Source organism: Capra hircus, chromosome 28 (assembly GCF_001704415.2).
Source record: "Capra hircus breed San Clemente chromosome 28, ASM170441v1, whole genome shotgun sequence".
NCBI lineage: Eukaryota > Metazoa > Chordata > Mammalia > Artiodactyla > Bovidae > Capra > Capra hircus.
Window position 1 is genome coordinate 3,146,429 of NC_030835.1, and position 20,657 is coordinate 3,167,085.

Below are 20,657 nucleotides of genomic sequence, written 5' to 3' on the forward strand. Positions count from 1 at the left end.
GAGAAGTTCCGAGGGCCCGAGCTGAGCCTGGGCAGAAGCTCGGGGCTGACGGTCAGGCTTTAGAGATTGGAGTGGCGGCGTTTATGTGACCAATAGCTCCTGATATGAGCAGGGTAGAGAAGCAATGAACACTGAAATGGGAAGAGTCATTTGCTAGAATCACTCTTTTTCTCTGAAGAAGAGGCATCAGTATTGGCAGATGCTGCTGTGCAAAGGCCCTGAGCAGACCTTGGTCATTTAAAGCTCAGTGTTGGCTCATAATTTTGTGGCCTTGGATCCATGCATTTGGGGAAGTCAGGCCCACAGCAGTGCTCTCCAAAGTTCTCTGCAGCCAAGACACAGAACGAGGTAGGGAGAGGAGGGGCCTGAGAGATGGTGGGGAACACAGAGGAGGACGCCCCCACAGCCAGGCCAGCCCCACAACTAACCGTAGATTTTGGTTTCTGGTAGGAGGTGCTCCATTTACTTCGAGGCGCTTCACAGCAAGTCACGCTCCTGCTTTGCCGACCCCCTCCAGGTGCGCTGCCTGAGATGGACCAGGGCTGGCAGGTAAGGGGTGCTGCCCTCTGCTCTCTCCACTTGCATCATGTTCAGGCACCCCTTTTTTGTCTGGTGGGTCCTGAGAAGCCTAACTTTTGCCTTCAATAGGGTTCAATGCCGTCTTATTTCACTGGGGCAGGAACATAGCTCACTAACCTCAACTAGTCTGTGAGAAGCTCATAAGGCCCTCTCTCTCTCTTCCTCTCCCTCCTTCTGCCTCTCCCAATATTTGGGTCTTCCCATAGTTGGTTACATATTTAAACCTTGACTGTGAAACTTCTAGAGCTGGGTTCTCTGGCATCAGAGGCAGCCAGGCATCAGAGAGGGGAAACCAGGAACAAGGGGAGTGCATATAAAACCAGATAAAGGGGAGGTAAGAATTTCCATTCTGAAGAATGAAATGGAGGGGGAAATAGGATGGATCTAACTCCACCCTTCTAAAACATGGATTAGGCATGTATAGTCTGGTGCAGAGAAGATAGGCATTGGAATCTGGAAAATTCAGATTGTTATGTTGATGCCTGTATTAGGTTCTTGGGAGAAATATAACAAATAGGATATGTGTGTGCATGTGTGTAGAGAGAGAGAGAAGGAGACAGAGAAGAAGAGAGAGAGAGAGAGATTAAGGAACTGACTCGGGTAATCAAGGGGCTTCAGTTCAGTTCCGTCTCTCTGTTGTATCCGACTCTTTGTGACCCCATGGACTGCAGCACACCAGGCTTCCCTGTCGCGGGGCTTGACCAGTCTAAATTCCGTGGAAAAGGCTGGATGACTGGAAATCTAGCAGAGAGTTGATGGCACAGTGTGACTCTTAGGGCAGTCTGGAGGCAGGACTCATATTTTCTTGGGGGATCTCAGTCATTTTTCTCCTAAGGCCTTCAACTGACAGAATGAGGCTCTCTCACATTATTTGTGTCACTGAAAGTCTACTGATTTATAGACAACTCTCTCATTTAAAAAATACCTTTAGGGTCACATTCAGATTTGTATTTGAACAAATATCTGGGTACTCTCCTGGAGAAGGAAATGGCGACCCACTCCAGTACTCTTGCCTGGAAAATCCCATGGATGGAGGAGCCTGGTAGGCTACAGTCCATGGGGTCACAAAGAGTCGGACACGACTGAGTGACTTCACTTTCACTTTCTATGGCCTAGCCAGGTTGACGCTTAGCGTTACCCATCACATTGCCACCTGCTGAGCCTGCAGGACACAGAGTCTGTGCCAGAGCCTGGAGTGCCGGAGGTGGAGGGGGACAGCTCTTGGGAACCCCTTTGTGAGGGTGAGAGAAGCAGGGCTGGGCAGAAGGGGAAGTAAGTGAGCTTCAGCTGCAATAGGGGCTTCAGCTGAGCCCAGAGGGAACTCTGAAGCTGAGATGGCCCCTCAGAGCTGTCCTTAACTGGAACAAAAGAGCCTGCACCTTTGCTATCTGCACCAAACAGCACTGGGGTATGAGCTGCCCAAGGGAGGGGCCTAACTGGCTGAGGCAGTTCCCTTAAGCTGAACACAGTTCCTGGGAGGGGCTTGCTGTGAGCCGCCAGCAACCAGCAGGCCTCGCTCATGGAGGAGGGTCTGCATGGCCACCTGTGCACCTGTTCCGTTTGCTGCAAGGACCTCGGACACTCGCCTAACTTCTCTAGGTCTCGTGACTCCTCATCTGAGACGTGGATAAGCCGTGTCCACTGCTTATCAGTCACTTACCACTCATAGTCAGCCACTTATCACTGAGGGTGACAGTTGGTAGAGACAGCACAGGGACTTGGTGACCCACGTATTCTAGATGCTTGGACCCTAAGAGGTCATTTTATACCAACTTTGGTGAGACAAGAGCTATAGGAAGGAAATCAGAGAGCTGCTAGTTTGGAAAAGAAGGTAGATGATAGCAATTGTGTTAAGCAGGTGAACAGGGTGGGAGAGGGTCAAATTTCACACACTCAAAGATCATCAGGCCGAGGGGCTGGTACCCTGTGTCTTTGTCCAGATATCTGGTAAATGCCGAGGAAACAGTTGTCCTGTCCTGGGGAAGAGCTTCTGCCAGAGAACCCAGAAGTGTCCAATGGAGAGGGTTTGAGGCGAGGAATGGTGGGCATGCTTCTCTCCTCATGCCTGAGGGCCACATGGAAGAAGAATTTTCATTCATTCACTTGGCTCCAGCGGTCTGATTGAAGACCAAGGAAGGGAGACTTTGGTTTAGAATTAGAATGGTTACAAGAAGGAGGCAGCTATGCAAACATCTGGAGTTGGTCACTTCAGGCAGAAGGAATAGCAAGTGCAAACGCTCTGAGACAGGAAAGACCTGGATTTTTGAAGGACACAAAGATAAGGATTGTGCTTGGACGGTACTTAATGACGGGAACTGCAGAAGCGGGGGAGTTGTGGAGGGGTTGGGAGCTGCATCATGTAGGGCTTGTAGGTTTTGGTGATGTGCTGATTCCATCCTGGCTGCCATGGGAAGCCACTGGGCTGGGGAGGTGGGAGGATGAAGGGTGAAGCAGAAATATGGCCTCCTCTGGCCCGCACTTTGGAGAGGTCACTTAGGTTGCCGGGAGAGACGGAGTAGGACAGGTAATCTGGCAGGGGTTCAGGTAACATATTGCGTCTTAGACTCGGGCTGTAGCCAGAGAGCTGTAAGAAGGAGTCAGATTGAGGACACTCTGGGAGGTAGAGCCCATGGGATGATTTTTAGACTAGACATTGGTGTGAAGACCGGGAGTGGAGCTGGCTCAAGTGACTGAATGAATGGTGGCGCCACTTACCAAGACAGGATGTGCTTGGAGGGAGCAGTTTAAGGTCTGTGGAAAGAAGCAGTAGTTCTTGATAGCATGCAAACAAACGTTTATAGAGCATTCAATGGAGATATCTGCTAGGGCTGGAAAACGTGAATTCAAAATTACCAGCAAATAGTGCCAGTGAAAGCTGTAAATTTGATGAGATCATCTCGGGGAGGAATACCAAAAGAGTCAAGAAGAGGGCTGAGAAGTGAGCAATGCGACACCCCAACACTGAGTAGTCTGGTCCAAAGAAATGAGGTAATGCATGAGACCGAGAAGGAGGCTTGGAGGTGATTCGGATAAGGGTGGAGCTCAGGGTAAACTCAGTGTTTAAGTAGAGTAAACGAGTAAAGGACATTCTCAGGAAGGAGGAGGGTCCCATTATGTTGAACATTGCTGAGAGTTAGAGATGAAGACAGAGAATCATCTTTTGGCTTTAGAAAGACGTAGGTAACTAGAGATCCTAATTAGACATCTTTCAGTTGAGTGATGGAGACAGAAGCCTGGTTCGGGTGGGTGCAAGGAAGAAGAGGTGGACACAGAAATAGCGAGTCTAGGCACTCATTTGAAGAGCACGGAAAAGGGGTGAATTGGTACCAACTGTGGTACCAACTGGTACAAAAGCAACATTTAGATTTTGCTCAATGTGCACCATGGATCCAATAATCTGTAGTATTTCTTTCAATAGACACCTGTGCTCGTAGAAGACAAAGAATTCCCCAGGGCAGCATGCGCTGACTTGGAGCAGAGCCCCAGCCTGGATCAGGGGGACAGCCGGAGGGACAGTGCCTCCCCAGACACAGGGGAGGGCCTGGGTCTCCGGCCAGAGTCTTTCCAACAAGCCACCCAAGAGGCACAACGGGACCAGGACACAGAGAGACCCTGGGCCACTTCCTTGACTGATCCTCGGGATTCCTTCCCTCATCTATGCAGACTTCACCAAGAAATGGAGGCGTCAGCACTGGCTACCTCTTTGGAGAAGGATTTGAGGCAAAACTGTGATTCAGTTTGTGATATCGGGAGACTTGGAAGGTAAGGCTCAGTCCGTTTGCAGACACATTGTAAATTGTATGCATGTCATCGTTAGAAATTACAAGCAAACAATTAATAACATGGCTCAGATGCTTGCTGGGCCAGGAGGGTTCTGGGCATCTGAAGGGGAGGATGAAAGAAGAGGAACAGGAAATCTGGAGCTGAGGTCATCACAACTTGTGAGAGTTTAGGAAAGCAAACCCCACCCCGTGGTCCTCCAGTATCCTTGGAGACTACAGACGGCAGGCCTTGGGATTTCTTCGTCGCATACAAACCTTTGTTCTGCATCCCTCATGGCCTCTTGAAGCTTTGTGATAAGAAAGAGTTTCCCTTGTGTGCACCATCACTTTTATAGCTAATATGATGCTTTATAATCAACAGAAGCTTAAAAGAAAAAAACCACACCTTCAAAACCAGACTGAAGCCTTCATTGAAAAAAAAGATTATTTAATAGCATTTTTTGGCTGTGGTGGATCTTTGTTGCTGTTCGCAGGCTTTCTCTATTGCAGTGAGGCAGGGGCTACGCTTTCCTGCGGAGCGCAGAGCTTCTCATTGCAGTGGCTTCTCTTGATGCAGAGCACGGGCTCTGGACACTCGGGTTTCAGTTGTTGCAGCTCACAGGCTCCAGAGTGCTGGCTTGTAGCTGTGGTGCCGGGGTTTATTACTCTGAGGCATGTGGGATCTTCCTGTATCAGGGATCAAACCGGTGTCCCTTGCACTGCGAGACAGATTCTTAACCACTGGACCACGAGGGAGGCCCTGTAATGCTCGTTTTAATAACCACTTGTTTTTACCTTAGTCTGCATTTTTGTGCTCATCCACCCCTGAGTATTTCCACTTCTCAGTCCTGTTCTGATGGAAAACAATCTCTTTCATTCAGTTTGATGAGTATTTACTACACATATCCAAGGTGTTTGGAAACCTGTTAGGAGCAAAGAGAGGGGTACGGATATGGAGAGAGGGTACGATATTGCCCCTAGGCATGGTGTTTAGTTAGATGCATGGGCACAAAGCAGCCAAACAACGGCGAACAATGTTTCATGTTTGACACTGTATAAACCCACTGACATTAAGTAGCTCTTAACTGTTGGCATCCTAGAAGGCTGATAAGGATAAATCTATAGGGACTAGTAGGTGGCACGAACTATAAAGCAGTTGGGGTAATGCAATTAGACAGCGTTCGATCTGTGACAGACAGAAGCCAGGCATGTTTCCCAGGAGCATCCAGATAGAATTTTTTAAAAGTATGCTGTATTGTGCCGGCCAAACAAAACTAAACTGCATCAGCTTCTCTTCCTTAGAACCTTAGCTTGCACTTGAAGCTCATATAGTTGGTGGCTTCCCCCTACAGGAGGGAAACCATGGCACATGACCAGCACTCTCTGTTCCCCCAGCTCCTGGGCAGGGTCAGAATTAGGATTCCAGGGTGGGGTTGTGGTTCTTTGTGGATCTCCCTTGAATGTCCGCAGTTCAGTTCTGCGGTGACTGCCCCAGGTAACTGCCTCATTGCTTCTGGCATCCGTGAGTGAAGTTTTCTTTCAGTGGTTTAGATCAAAAAGACCACTGACTTCTTGATCATATAGCCTTGGTTTCAGCTCTGCTACTTACTAGCGTGTCTGGCGAATTGATTTCTCTGAGCTTGAGGCTTCTCAAATGTTAATGAAGACCTTGGTAACTCCAAAGTGTGCTGTGGCCTTCGAAAGAAATAACGCATGCAGAGCGCCAGCCCAGAGCCTGGCACACAGCAAGAACCCTACACAACGCAGTTTTCCTTCTCTTTCCTCAGCCATTTCCAGCTAAAGACAGATCCCAATCAATTGAAATGCCCAGCAAACTGCCAGATCTTGCCACCTACCAGGTGGTTCCTTTCCACAGTCAAGTGGCTGCAGCACCCTTGCAAACCCAGAGTGTTCATGGAGGAGATGAAACTCTCCTTTTCTTGCCCTGTTCTCTCTTTCACCGCGCTGTGCACATCCTCCTGCCATATAGCAGTAGATCCCTGCCAAACATGTAGGAAAGCAGCACAGTGTTTGTCTTCCTGTGTCTCTTCTTGCCTCACCCCTCTTTCCCCACATCCGCAAGCAAACCCCAGGTCAGAGCTCCAAGAGCAGTCGGGAGCCTGGGTGGGAGGGTGGATGGAAGGGCGGTGATTCTTCCTGAGGTAAGAATGTCACCAGAATGGCCAGAATGTCACCCTGGAGATCACTAACCCTTCTCCAGACACCCAGCAGCTTTGCTTCTTGCGTCTCAGGCTGATGGCTTCCCTGGATCTCTCTCCTGGTGGGGCCAGCAGCTAGAGCCCCAGATCCAATCTGGAGAGCATGGAGATTATTAGAAAGATTGGAGGAGCACAGTCGTGGAGGTGAGGTGTGGACAGCCAGGCGTTATCCTGTTGCCACCTGCTTCTTGGCAGGGAAGGTGGGACGGGTTGGCTGTTGAGGGGTTCGGGGAGGGGAACAGAATGGGCCTGGGCACCAGGCTGGATTTCCTGTCCTTTGGTAAAGCTTCCACGATGTTCCCTCCCTATATTTACAAAGAAACACATTTTTCTACACAATTTGGTCGAGTAGTTTAAGGTTTCAAACCAATTTCTTACAGTGATTAGCGATTTTAAAATGTTTTCTTAAAGTGAATGTCCTTACAGAATAGAGACCCTTTTTAAACACAGGACTGTGTGCATATTGACATGAAATGCACACTTGCTTGGACCCTGTATCTCTCATGAGCAGAAAGAGTGTCTCTGTGACAGCAAAACTCAGGTTGAGACAGCTGCTCTGGCTGTGCCAGAAGGAGGGCCACCTGTACGGGTGTTTGGGAGCTCTTGGCTACAGGGAGTTGCCAGCGCTGATTTTAAGGGGAAGACGTATTGCAGGAAAGGGAAGGGGAGGGCAGGGGATACTGACAAAGCCGACCTGTTGATATGGGGGTGGGTAAGGAGGCTGATAAACAAGGACCCGTGTATTTGGTGCAAAGATCAACCTGTGTGCATTTCTTCTAGATTCTCCTGCTCATCTTCTCTAACCAGACTCTCTACAGATATTTTCTGAGTACCTTCTTTGCATGTTGGAAGCCCCGTGCAAAATGCTCTGTCATCTTCATGAACTGCTCTTTCTAATCAAAACGGAGTGTGTGGTGACTTTTGGAAACCCCTGGAAGCCTTATTCTTTTGCCATTGCGTCTGCATCTTCGTCGCCAGACGATGAGCCTCGCCGTTCACCTGCTTCCTACGTCACGCAGGGAGTAAATGTCACTCCAGCTAGCTGCCTCTCCAAATAAGCACTTTTGAAATGCTCAGAAAAGGACCTGATATTTGCACAAAGTGCCTTGAAGGTCGCCTGCTTGAGTTGTTCTGAGCCTCTTGCTTTGGACCTTTCCATCTAATTCCTCTGTTGAAAGAACTATGATCGTAGTAGTTACCACGAACTCCTCCATTTACTGAGAACTTACCCTGTACCAGGAGCCTGGCTGGCTGTATCAGAATTATTTAACTTAAGCACTCCAACACTCCTATAAGTTTCGTGACCTTCCCATTTTTTCGGATGAAAAAACCGAGGCTCTAGAGAAGTTAATAAACTTGCCTGAGGTCTGACTGTCTTCCCATATGAAGCATGGGTCAGAGCTCTGCTTTTGATCCGTGTCCTCTGGCGAGTCCCCCACCATCTCCTGGACTCAGCAAGGAGCTTGCCCACTCTCATAACATTCTGTCCTGTAGCACTAACTACCTGACTGTAACATCTGTTCACTGCTCACTCTTCCCATTAAATCATGGACTCCTCAAGGTCAAGGGCCGCACCCTGTTCACTGTTCACCTCCTGGCCCCAGAGGGGTCTCTGGCAGGAACTGTCTGATGCCTGGCTGGCTTGCCTGCGACATGTCATGACGGCATCCTGAAGGCAAGGGAAGGTGGGGAGTGGGGTTTGTGATCAACCCTGGAAGACACGTGGGTTTCTGGTTTCTAGTCCTGAACTGTACAGTGATAATGAGGAACGTGACATGCACCATCCACCTGGGACCCTTTCTCCTACCTCGGAGGATGGAGTGTATCTTACTATCAACCCTTCACTGGGAGACCGGCTACCCTGTGGAGAATGTTTGGAGGCAGGTTCAGGGACCATTCCCTTACCACAGTTCTGTTTCTGGGGTTCTTTCTCACAGTCTTTGCCTCCAGGAGTGTCCATGAGAGTGACAGCGAGTGGGAAGACATCGAGGAGGCTGAGGACACAGATGATGGCCCCCTCAGGTGGGTAGCACTGTGGGTGGAATGAAGCTGGGCTAGATTCTTCTAGAGGGGGTCAGTGTCTCTACTCTGGCTGGGTGGTGGTCCATGGGCATTACAGCATTCCCCGTGCTTCCCCTCTGGGGTCACACCTCTTCATGGGACTCATCATATTCCCTGTTCCAAGGCAACCACCCTATGCCCTGACACTTCACGCTATACCGATGGCGCATTCAGGACTTTCCCAGGGTCATCAGTAAGTAAGTGATGGAGTCGGAATCCAGCCCCAGGTCTCCCACTTCAGGACCCCTTCATGGACCTCCGCTGCCTGCAGCACGCGGCCAGGCCCACTGTCTCTCCTCAGCGCTCGCTCCGTGGTTACTTTGTGCGGTTCTGCCTTCCCGTGGGCTAAATGTATTTCAGAGAAGAGTCTTGATGACACGTGGTGTGGCGCCTCTCTAGAGCCCCTGTGGTTTTAACACAGTGAGCTCTTTCTTGATCAAGAAAGCCAAACTGTTCACACGAACTGCTACCAGAAGCTGGGATGACCAGGCTGGAGTCAGATCAGACTGATGAAGACACGGGAGGAGTAAGTGTCACAGAAACTGTAAGACTGCAAGTGGAGAGGGTTACACTCTCGAATTCTGTTCACGTGCCTACAACCCAGGTAGTTCTGGTATTTGAAAAACGCTGAATGTTCAAGAAGCTTTCGCATCAACGTGTTTTCATGACACACTGAAACTTACCGAGGCACTGGCTGTGCAGATTCAGGTATAATTGAAACACGCTCTTTCACTTTCATTTACATTGTGTCCCAGCTACATTTTCATCACAAATGACTGAACTGGACTCTCAAAGGACAGTTGCAGGCAAGCCGATAAGGTGGGTGGATATTTGAAATTCAAATATGACAAATGGGCTGGCTCTTATCTGAAATAGGAAGCAATGCGTTAATAGAGAGGATGACACGGAGGCTTTGAAGACCCTGCATGTCATTTATGGGAGAGTTGGACACTCTGACAACTTTAGAAGTGATGCATTACAGGTTCACAAAAGTGTAAAGCAAGCAGAGAGCAGCTTATACGTGGAGGGCAATCTTCCTAGAGGGGGCTCCTCAGGGCTGGAGAGATAAAAGAAAATAGGGTGAGCAATGCTTTGGGGATCCATGGGGAAACAGTTAAGGACCGAAAGTGTCAGTACTTACAGAACGTCCTAGGAGATCTGCAGGACCCTGAAGGGAGGAGGCAGAGATCAGAGTCACGAGAGCACAGCTCCAAGCTAGGCTCCGCCACTCACTGACTAAATGACCTGCAGCAAGTGACTTTTTAAACCATCTGGTGAAATGAAGTGAAGTGAAGTGAAAGTCACTCAGTCATGTCCAGCTCTTTGCAACCCCATGGACTGTAGAGTCCATGGAATTCTCTAGGCCAGAATACTAGAGTGGGTAGTCTTTCCCTTCTCCAGGGGATCTTCCCAACCCAGGGATCGAACCCAGGTCTCCTGCATTGCAGGCGGATTCTTTACCAGCTGGGCCACAAGGGTAGCCCCTTTAAACCATCTAAGATGCAGCTAACTGACTGCCCTGTGGAGATAATGAAATCCACCTCATGCTGTTCCTGGGAGTGTTAAATGACAATCTGTGTCACGTGTTTAGCACACTCTGTGGCATGTAGTAAGAACTCAAAAAGTGTTAGCTACTTTTAATCATAAATCATAAAGGAGGACATTACAGCAGTGAGATGATGCAGCCTTATTAATGCATTCAATACACTGTCTTTCTTTTTTTCCTTGTAGACAAAGAGCTTGTGCCCAAGCATGGGGTGTGAGGTGGGGTGAGGAGAAGCACTGGTTCGTGGCAGAGATGTCAAGATTCAGGGTGGACTGAATAGCCCTCCGATGGATGATGGTTTGGGATGTAGTTAAGCTGAGTCCTGCCATGGTCCCTTATTCTCCCTGCCGACAGCAGGTGGGCCTGTGGGCGGTGAGGCTCAAGGCGTGAGTTCCCAGCCTGGGCTCCATGGAGCTGCCCACAGATGTGCTTCGAGGCAGGTGGGGAGCTCTACAGTTAGAATGTTGACTTGGTGCATCTTTTGGAAAAAGTAACTTTTAACATTCTTCAAGTTCTCCAGGAGAATAAATCTCCCAAAGGTTAAGGGCCTCTGTTGTATACATTTTCTCTTTCATCCTGGAAGTACGGAGCCGTTTTGGAGGGTATAATGGGACTTTGCTTATGGATGTAGTCATGCATCCTTTAAAATTGTGTAACAGACTATTTTATTTGGTTCTTTCAGATATTAAGACAGTAATAGTATATAGGTACTTTCTATAAATGACGTCATTGAATCTTCAACTTTGAGTGGCATTCTTATTCCTCTTTTCTAAATGGAGCTTAGAAGGGATTTAATTTGTCTGAGATCACGCAGCTATGAGGGGCAGGTTCACACCGCTGCTGTCTGATTACCCTGCTGGTGCATTTTCACATTTCCCCTAGAATGTGCCTGTCCACGTGGACTTGTATAACACACACGTCTTTCCATCACATGTCATGCGTCCTCCTGCTTCTCTCTTCTGAGGCTAAGACAACCACTGCTGCCCAGTAAGATTAAAAAGACAATTGAACTGTTCTGTTTAGGGAAGGCTGCTGGCCAAATGGCAAAGCAATCCAATAAAAGCTGCTATTGTGTTAGGTGAACAGAAGAAGTGGGACAATCTCCAGAGGCAGAACCTGAGGGTTTCTGCCTGGACATCCTTCTGACCCTGATCACATGGAAGAGCCTCAGATGTTGGTCTAAAGAATGTACCCACATACTCTACGATCAGGAAGGAGGCCAGTGGGGCTCTGAGAAGGTGACCTGGGATGGAAGGTCTGGCCCACTTAAGAAGCAACTTCAAAAAAAAAAAAAGCATGCTTGTCACTTCTGAAACTCATTTTTTGTGACCCTCTTTAGTTCTGGGGTTTATGTTGAATAAAGCTCTGCGTGTGTGTGTGTGTGTGTGTGTGTGAATGCAGGCGCATGCATGGGTCCCTGCGAGCTCAACGTGGGACTTCCTCTGGTGGAAGAATTTGAGAATCAACCTCTCACGTCAAGATAAACCAATAAAGGGTACATTCTCACTGTACCAGAAGTGTGCAGTGGTCACACTTTCTGGGACACATGCTTTGTTGCAGCTGGTACTTTTGGGTTCTCCACTGGTTGAAGGAATTTCCATGGTATTCAAAGTGCCCCCAGATCCCTTGCAGAAATCTGAAGAGAGACTTGGCTCAAAGGCTATGGGAGTAATATGTTTTGTTATCTGTCTGGGTTTTCCCCATGCAATTCCAAATGGTAATACATTCTTTTAAGAATATTTTCCTTTTTGGGCTCTGATTCTAAAAATTATAGGAAAGAAAAATAAGATGGACCCTCTAATAAAAAAGGAAGAGTGAAATGGCGGATCCACTATTACCAGATAGCCACCACCAGAGCAAAAACTAAAGTCCTAAAACTTGGAGCTACCAAGCGTACACAGGAAGCAGGCTTGGTGGGCCGCAGTGTGAGCCAAGGAACACCAAGTGCTATATGACAGGGGCTTACGGCAATGAGTGCGGGGGAAGAGGCCAGCTCCGTAGGCAGAACTGAAACAGCTGGAAAAGATGACTTAGGTTCCAAATTAACTTCATCCACTAAAACTACATAGAGTTTGATTAAAAAAAAAAAAAGCATAGGAAAACTGGAAGAAAATAGACTCTGGTTTTATCAGATCTACAGAGGCGTAGTAACTTTCTCTGGTAGCCTGCAATAGACAAAGCGTGTAACAAGCAAGAATTGCAAAGTTGACAATATTGGAAAAGTTAAAACTTCTGTTTAGTAACAATGACAAAATTAATGTAAAAATAGGAGCAGTGGATAGGGAAACATGTACATAATTGTGAATACAGATTAATGTCTATAATATTTAGAAAGGTCATTATAATTTATAATAGAGCAATAAAGTATTTAAACAGACAATGTATATGATAAAAATACAAATGGTAGACACATTCTAATAAAAAATAATGAATGCTAATATATACATTTGCATCTACCACATTTGCAAAATTTAAAAAGTACTATCCAATTATGGCAAAATTTTGGTGAATTTGGTATTCTCAGAAATACCAAAAGCCATAAGGATACTTATGCCCAATGACCTAACAGTGATATTCCCGAGAATTTATCCCAAAGAAATAATTCAGAATAAGAAAATATCTGTTTAAGATGTTTGTCTCATTATTCTTGAGTAAAACAGCAAACTAAAAATGGCAGGAATGCCTTGGAATATATCAGTAATAATATTAAAAATTATTTTTGGTTAAAAAAAGAATAGAATAGAAATGGTAATAGGATAAAATATGGTAATACTAAAGACAACATGGTGAAAAAGAGCAGTTCTAGTATATTAGCACTATTGAATATTACGCAGCCAAGGAAACAAGTAAAGTAAATACTGAAAAGTCACAACTTAGGAAAATGTTTGACATAACAACTCCAAATTGTATGCTAGTTGAATAAAAAGCAACAGAAAAGCGTGTATGCACACGGAGGAATACAGTGAAGAGCAGGGAAGGTGAGCCAATGGAATATTAGTAGAAATTGCCCAGTGTTCCGGTGATGGAATTAGGGGAATATTTTGTTAAAAATTCCTTTACTTTGTATATTTGTTACTTAAATAATGAATTTTACACTGAAAATTAAAAAAATTGAAACAGCAGAGAGAAAGAACAAACAAAAAGTCAGACACGACTGAGTGACTTCACTTTCACTTTCTTTTATAATAGAAAAGTCTGAAAGGTTATTTGGAAAGAAGTTTACAGGCATCTGAACAGTCTTGTTTCCAACACTCAGGGCTGGAGTCAGCTCCCTCGGGGCCCCGTTGCACAGTTTCATGGCCTCAAGTTTAGGGGATTAATCAAGTAGTCAATGCAGTGAATAAATAACAGTTATTTACAACTTTGCAGCTGCTTGCAGTCCTCTGAACTCTGGTTTCTTATTTTCTCTGGAAAAGAAATGGGTGGCTACAGTTTCTAAATGAATCCACTCTTTCTCCTTATAGGAAAGGACCTTCCCCCTCCCTCCAGGGCTGTTTACGCATTTTGAGCCATATTTCTTGAAGGACTTGTTCATTTGCCTTAAGTGAACTTGATTTCAGCTGCCACTTCCTTTGTTTCAGGGCAAATATCAAAAAGAACAGTGTGGTCCTAAGGGGCTCAGCTCATTGCCTGCAAACTGCTTCCAAGTTTCTGTATTGTGTTCTCAAACCTGACTGTACCTGAGGATCAGTTACAGAGAGTGTTAAAAATAGAGGTCCACTGGCCTCAACCCTGGAGAATCTGAACCAGCAGGGCCGGCTGAAGTGAAACCCAGAAATCTGTACTTTTCCTGTCGGCAGAGGATTATATGTGTGGCCAAATTTGGGAACCACTGATGCAAGCTTTTCAAGATTTTGCCAGGCTCTCCCATCCTTCCTTTTCACCAAAAATATTTATTAAGCTTCTATTATCTGCCAGCACACTATTTGTATTAGGTTGCTCAAACATACACACATTCATCACTAAACTGCAGAGCAAAAATGGCCTTCCCAACTCAACATAGTAAAGAGGTCAATTCTCCCCAGATTAATTTACAGGCCTAATGTGATTCCTATCAGATTCCCAAGAAAGCATGTTGTAGACATCGATAGGCTTATTCTAAAATCCATTTTATAAATTTTATTTTATATTTTTATTTTTAAAAATGTTCTGAAAAGGTGAAAACCCTAGAATAGCTAAAATAATCTTGAAAAAGTAGACTGAAGGGAGAAGAATCACTGTACTAAATAATAAGGCTTACTATATAGCTACAATGATCAAAGTATAATCTATCCTTTGTCAGTATAGTCTATCAGAGGGATAAACATATAGTTCAATGGGACAGAATAAAGAATGCAGAAATAACTCTGCACAAATATTCCCAATTAATGTTTGACAAAGGTACAGAAGAAATTTAATGGGAAAAAAATGGCCTTTCAATAAATGAACATACATACACACACACACACACACAAACCCACAACGAAACAACAACAGAAATCCCCCATTAACCCTACTGATTTTACACCTTAAACTGCCGGGGTCCAGCCCCGGTGGATCCAGGGAATTTGAAGCGTGGATGGCATTGGCGAAGAAAGACTTGTTTATTTATTAATATAAGATTAGATTAGGAAGAAATAGTGTAGTAGGAGAATTAAGTGGAGAAAGAGGGCTGAATAACTTGGATTATGCAGAAGACCAATAAAATTCCAGACAAGGAATTTGCACCATCTACCTTGGGCCACCAGCGCTTGCTTGAATATCTAAGGGTGCCTCACCTTAGGCTCCCTTTCGCGTGAGTCTTAACAGCCAGGGCAAGTAAGTAGACTTGGCAAGCCTCTGCGCCCCAGATGGGAATTCAGCCTGAAATTAAAGTAAAGAGCAGAGGGAGGGAAAGGGAGAAAAGGAGAGAGAGAGACACGGGGGAAACCAGTCCAGCGACTGGCTCCGGCCCCTATTGTTCAGAAGGCCTTTTATACCTTTTTTTGATTGTACATAGAGATCAATGGGTAATACAAAATTATGCAGTGTTAGCAGTCCAGACTCTTATCAAAACCAGGCTTTTCTCTCTGCATACCTAGTTGTATACACAAGTCTTAGGTAACTTACATCATCTTCCAGCCAAAAGGGCCAATTAACATTTTACAGCCTTTTTTCTGATAAGGGTTTGTCAACCAGAAGACTTATTTGTGTTGATCTTCCCAAAGTCTGGTGCCACTCTCAGAAAGCACTAAATAAAGTTACATTCTTACATAGTAAGGACACAAGAGGAGTGCAGTGATATATAACAAAGAGAAAAGTAATTAACTCAAAAGTCTAGTGTTGTTAACATCAAAACTACTATATATCTTTTTCCATATCTTGTTTACATTGATTAACATCCTCCCAGGTGCCTAAAAGATAAAGAATATGGAGGCCTGGCAGCAATCATTGAGTCAACAGTGAAAACCCATCACCAATATGATTTTTAACTCTTTAGAAAAGGCTCTGTATCTTTAAGACGCTTTTAAGCTTTGTGCCTCTCGAGGTTGGGGGGCTGTAAGCAACTCACAAGCTGTAAGAGGTCTGGGGAATCTGTTGGGCAAGCTAGAGAGCTATCAGAGGGGGTTTAACGGAAACATCCCTTTCAAATGCAGAAGACTAAAGCCCTGAGAGTTGACTTTTTTCCAGAGAATATCAGAAGAGTGGAAAAGCAGGCAGATTCTTATTTTTTGGGGGGTTGGATGCTCAGGAAATGCCAGGGCGAACTCCTGAATTCTGATCAGACCTTGTGTATGTCAGCTTCCTTCCTCATGACCTTGTCACGGGCGGAATTCCTCATGCTGGCTCCCAGCATTAAACTGAAACAAACTCAAAATGGATCACAGACTCACATATAATTGTAAAGCCATGAGAATTTTAGAAGAATAAAAGGAAAGGACTGGATCTTGTGTTGTTGCTTTGCGTGCATACTCAGTCGTGTCCAGCTCTTTGCGAGTTCATGGACTGCAGCCCTCCAGGTTCCTCTGTCCATAGGATTCTCCAGGTAAGAGTACTGGAGTGGGTTGCCATTTTCTCCTCCAGTGGATCTTCCTGACCCAGGTATCAAAGCTGGATCCTTTGTGTCTCCTGAATTGGAAGGCAGATTCTTTACCACTGTGCCACCTGGGAAACCCTGGATTGGGTTCTAGGGCTAGGCAATGAGTTCTTACACTTGACATCAAAATCACAATCCATAAAAGGAACAATGAAAAATCTATCCTTTTCTCTGTGAAAGTTTCTATTAAGAGGATGAAAAGACAAACTGTAAACTGGGAGCAATTATCTGCAAGCTATGTGTCCAACCAAAGACTAGGATCTAGAATGTAGCTCTCAAAATTTAAGAGTAGAATACCAAAAATCCAATTAGAAAACAGCAAATGAACAGATATTTCACTGAGGATTATATATAAATGACAAGGAAGCATATAAAAAGGTGTTAAATCTCATTAGTGATCAGAGAAATGCAAAGTCAAACCACAGATATCTTTATACACCTATCAGAATGGTTGAGTAAAAAATAATTACAATATCAAATGCTGGTGAAGATATGGATAAACTGGTCATTCATACATTGCTGATGGAAATATAAAACTGTACAGTCACTCTGGAAGACTGGCAATTCCTTATAAAAATGATACAATTACCATAGGACTTGGCAACTGCATATTAGGCATTTATCTCAGAGAAATGGAAACATATTCACACAAAAACTTGTACATGAATCTTTATAGCAACTTTATTTGTAATAGCCAAAAACTGCACATAATCTGGATGCCCTTCACGCAGGTGAATGGTTAAACAAACTTTGGTACATTCACACCAAGAGGAGTAAACTATTGATTCAGGCTTGAATGCATCTCTAGAGAATTATGCCGGAAAAAAAGTCAATCGCAAAAGTTTTCACAGCATGATTCCATTTATATAGCATTCTTAAAATGACAAAGTTATAGAAATGGGGAATAGATTTGTGGTTACTCTAGATTTAGGAGGAAGCAGGGGAGGAGGGCGGAGAAGGCAATGGCACCCCACTCCAGTACTCTTGCCTGGAAAATCCCTATGGATAGAGGAGCCTGGTGGGCTGCAGTCCATGGGGTCACTGAGGGTCGGACACAACTGAGGGACTTCACTTTCCCTTTTCACTTTCATGCATTGGAGAAGGAAATGGCAACCCACTCCAGTGTTCTTGCCTGGAGAATCCCAGGGACGGGGGAGCCTGGTGGGCTGCCGTCTATGGGGTTGCACAGTCGGAAGCAACTTAGCAGCAGCAGCAGCAGGGGAGGAGGGGCAGGTAGGAGGGAAGTGGGTGTGCTTATAAAGGGGCACCATTCTTATGGTGATAGACTGTTTCATATCTTGACTGTTGTGGTGGATACACGAACCTACTCCTGTGATAAAATTATGTAGAACTTTTTCAAAAAATTGAAACACAGCTGATGTACAGTATTATGTATGTAAATTTTAAGTTGTAGAGAACTGAAAATACACACATAAAAATGAGTACAAGTAAAAGAAATCTGAACAAGAGGGATGGATCCATCAATGTCAATATCCTGGTTGTGATGTTCTGTTAGTTTTGTAAGGTGCTACCATTGGGGCAGACTGAGTGAAGAGCACAGGAGACCATCCGTATTGTTTCATATAACTGCACGTGAATCGACAATAATCTCAAAATAAAAAAGTTTAATTTTGAAAAGTGATCTTCTTTACTCTGCTTCAACCATGCCATGACTGCTCATGTATTGGCAGGGCGTGTTCTGTAGGAAGTTTCAGAATGACCTGAAGGCGGCCCTTTCGTCATTTGAAAAGAGGGAGGGCATTGTAAACAACTGGCGAATGGCAACATCGCCCAAGCCATGGCGCTGCCCTTGGAGGTATCTCAAAAAGAATTCTTGAGGAAGTTCTTAGGGTAAGCCCAGGATTTTCTCAGGACAAACAGTCAGCAGAGGGCCCTGTGTTGGATTCCAGATGCAGAGGTGTCAGATGCTGGGTCTGGAGGGTAGAATGTGGGTGTGAATTTGGGTAAGAAAGGAGAAACTGAAGTGGCCACTTCCTATGCCTATTTCTAGCCCAAAGCAGTCCTGGCCTCAAGACAGAGAGAGCCCAAGAGTTAGATAAGAAGTCAGAGGGAGTCTTACACTGAAAAGGACTGTTCTGGGTGCTCAAAGTTATAGACCTGCCCAAGGTTTTATATGCAAGACGCCCGGGGAAAAAATGCATCTGAGCATTGAGTTTGAAAGACATTAGAAAAGAACAAAGACGTTGCCTTCTGCATGCACCCTATTCTGTCCAGCTAATAAGATGCAGTAAGATGGCAACATCTGGATTTTTGCTGCAAAGCACAGGGCTTGGCACAGACCAAGAGGACCAAATATATGAGGCCTGAAAGGCATGCGTCCAGCTCCTCTCTTAGAATTTGGCAGTGTTTGCAATTCACTTTCTGCCACATCATTATTTGACTCTTAATAAGCAGAGCTGGAAGTAGAAGGCAGGGCATTGTGGCAGGCTCCCCTGCCAACTTAGCAACTCTCCCATCAAAGCCTAAGGACTCTCTCCTTAGGCTTGTGTGTGTGTGCAAGCAGAGCAGTAGACCGTTGCTCTGCAGATGGGCGAGCAACCAACTAATGGATCGATCAATTAATATTTATGGGGCATTGACCATGTGCTAGGCCCAGAAACTAGACAGCTGGGAATCCAGAACGAGGTAAGTGCATGTTCTTTGGCTTCTTAAATAAACTAGTGTTCAGCTTCCACTGGGATTTTTATTGGCCTTGTACTTTCCACAATTTATTTTTATGGAGTCTTTTATGTGAAGTATCTTAAAACTGAACAGAGAGAAAGAAACACACAGAAGAGGCCCGGCAGCTTCTTCCAAGCTTGCAGTCCCCATTGACTCACACTTGGTAGTGCCCGTGTGAAGAGCACCATCCAAAAATAAACCAGGCTGTAAAGCAGAGGTCTGTGCCACGACGAAGCCTGTGGAAGGGTAGTGTGGCTGAAATGATTTTTTTTTCTTTTTGTCAGTGTTGCTTGTTCTTAATTATCCACTCTTCCCTGGCCCCAAGAAAGGCTTAGAAAATCCTGAACTTGAACATGGGCCTTGGGGGCTGTGAAGACATGACTTGGGGTCCTGAGGTTCTGGGTGCAAGCTGTTTCCTGGGATCTGGGAGGCCCTCAAGGGTCCTCTTTGATTGTGTCTGGAGACTCACAGCTTGAGATGAGTGGCCATTTGGGCAGTAAATTCTTGCACTTGAAAGGAGCAGATGCGTCTCAACTCAATGGAGAGCAGAAGTATGCCTGGCTCTCAGAGTCCATCCTGAGGGAGTCTGGGTGCTCAGACCAGGGTCAAGAATGCAGACTGAGGTTCCAGAATCTGCATCACCTCTGTGCTGGTCACTGCTGCTACACTAGTTGAGCTTCCCCAGGGATCCACCTGGAACCGAGCAGGATATAGAAAGGTGGTGTCTGGGGGCAGCAGGGAGGGGGCAACCAAGCCACTCCTCAGTCAGGCTAGAAAGGGGACTTCTCAGTAGCAAAGGAGGGACTTAAATCTTGGCCTGCAAGACTGCTTGTAGTACTGGTGATAGCAAGACTGCCAAAGAATGGCAGAAATTTTGATGAAAAACTAACTTTATAATTCTTCAAATTTTTCACTGGTGAAAACAGAAGCAGCCTCTTGGGTATGTAACCACTGGGAATAGGATATGGTTTAAGAGAAAGTTGAGGGACAGGATGAGACCTCAGGGACCACTTCCACCACGTGTTCATTCAGTGTCCATTCAGTGATCTCCCTGTGCCACGGGTGACACTTCTGTGTTTCCCCATGACAGCCGCGTAATATGTAGGGACACATCAATAGAACATTCTGATTCATCTGTGCTGCTCAGATTTGCGAAACAGTGATGGTGCGCAGACTTTAGGCATGAGACGCTATGAGAACTACAGAAACATCAAACAGGAGCCCAGCTTTTAAGGAGGAATCCTATCCTGATTGGAGGAAGCCGTGGCTGCTGAGGGATGGCCAGGCCTCTGGTGGAGAGTAGACAGCTGTTGTGACTCACCAAGCAGGAAATTGACCCCTATGCCTGGACAGAGGGCGACTGGTTTTGCTCAGTGCCGGCTCAGTTCAATGATCGGGCTCCCCTGGACCAGGCTGTGGGCTAAGTGAGGCAGGTCTCATCATGCCTTAAGGGAATCAGGTTAACGGGAGTGGCTCTGGTCAGGACCAAATGAAGACAGGCGCTCTTGTTAGGATGAAACGATTCTGGCTTGTAGTACTGAGACAATGGCTATACTGAATTCCCCTACACTGACCACCCTAGCTGAAACTGTCTCACTCGACTTAGCAGCTAAATGACCTCGCATTCTGGCACAGGCTAGTGACTCCTTTTGCCGTAGTCTATCCTGCTGGAAGTGCCTAAACACTGCGTGCCTTATCTTGACACTGCAAACCAGCACCCTATCCCGGCTCCTCTCCAATTCAGTAGGAAGCTT

The 20,657-nt window shown here is 45.8% G+C and overlaps 1 protein-coding gene across 1 annotated transcript in view; it reads left to right on the plus strand.

Moving 5' to 3' along the window:
• Positions 1 to 8,606, plus strand: part of FRMPD2 (FERM and PDZ domain containing 2) — a 67,118-nt gene extending 58,512 nt beyond the window's left edge. Inside the window, exons 27-29 of the mRNA XM_018042153.1 lie at positions 451 to 549; positions 3,998 to 4,341; positions 8,510 to 8,606. Of these exons, the coding sequence (XP_017897642.1) occupies positions 451 to 549; positions 3,998 to 4,341; positions 8,510 to 8,606 (540 nt within the window). The remainder of the gene's footprint in view (positions 1 to 450; positions 550 to 3,997; positions 4,342 to 8,509) is intronic.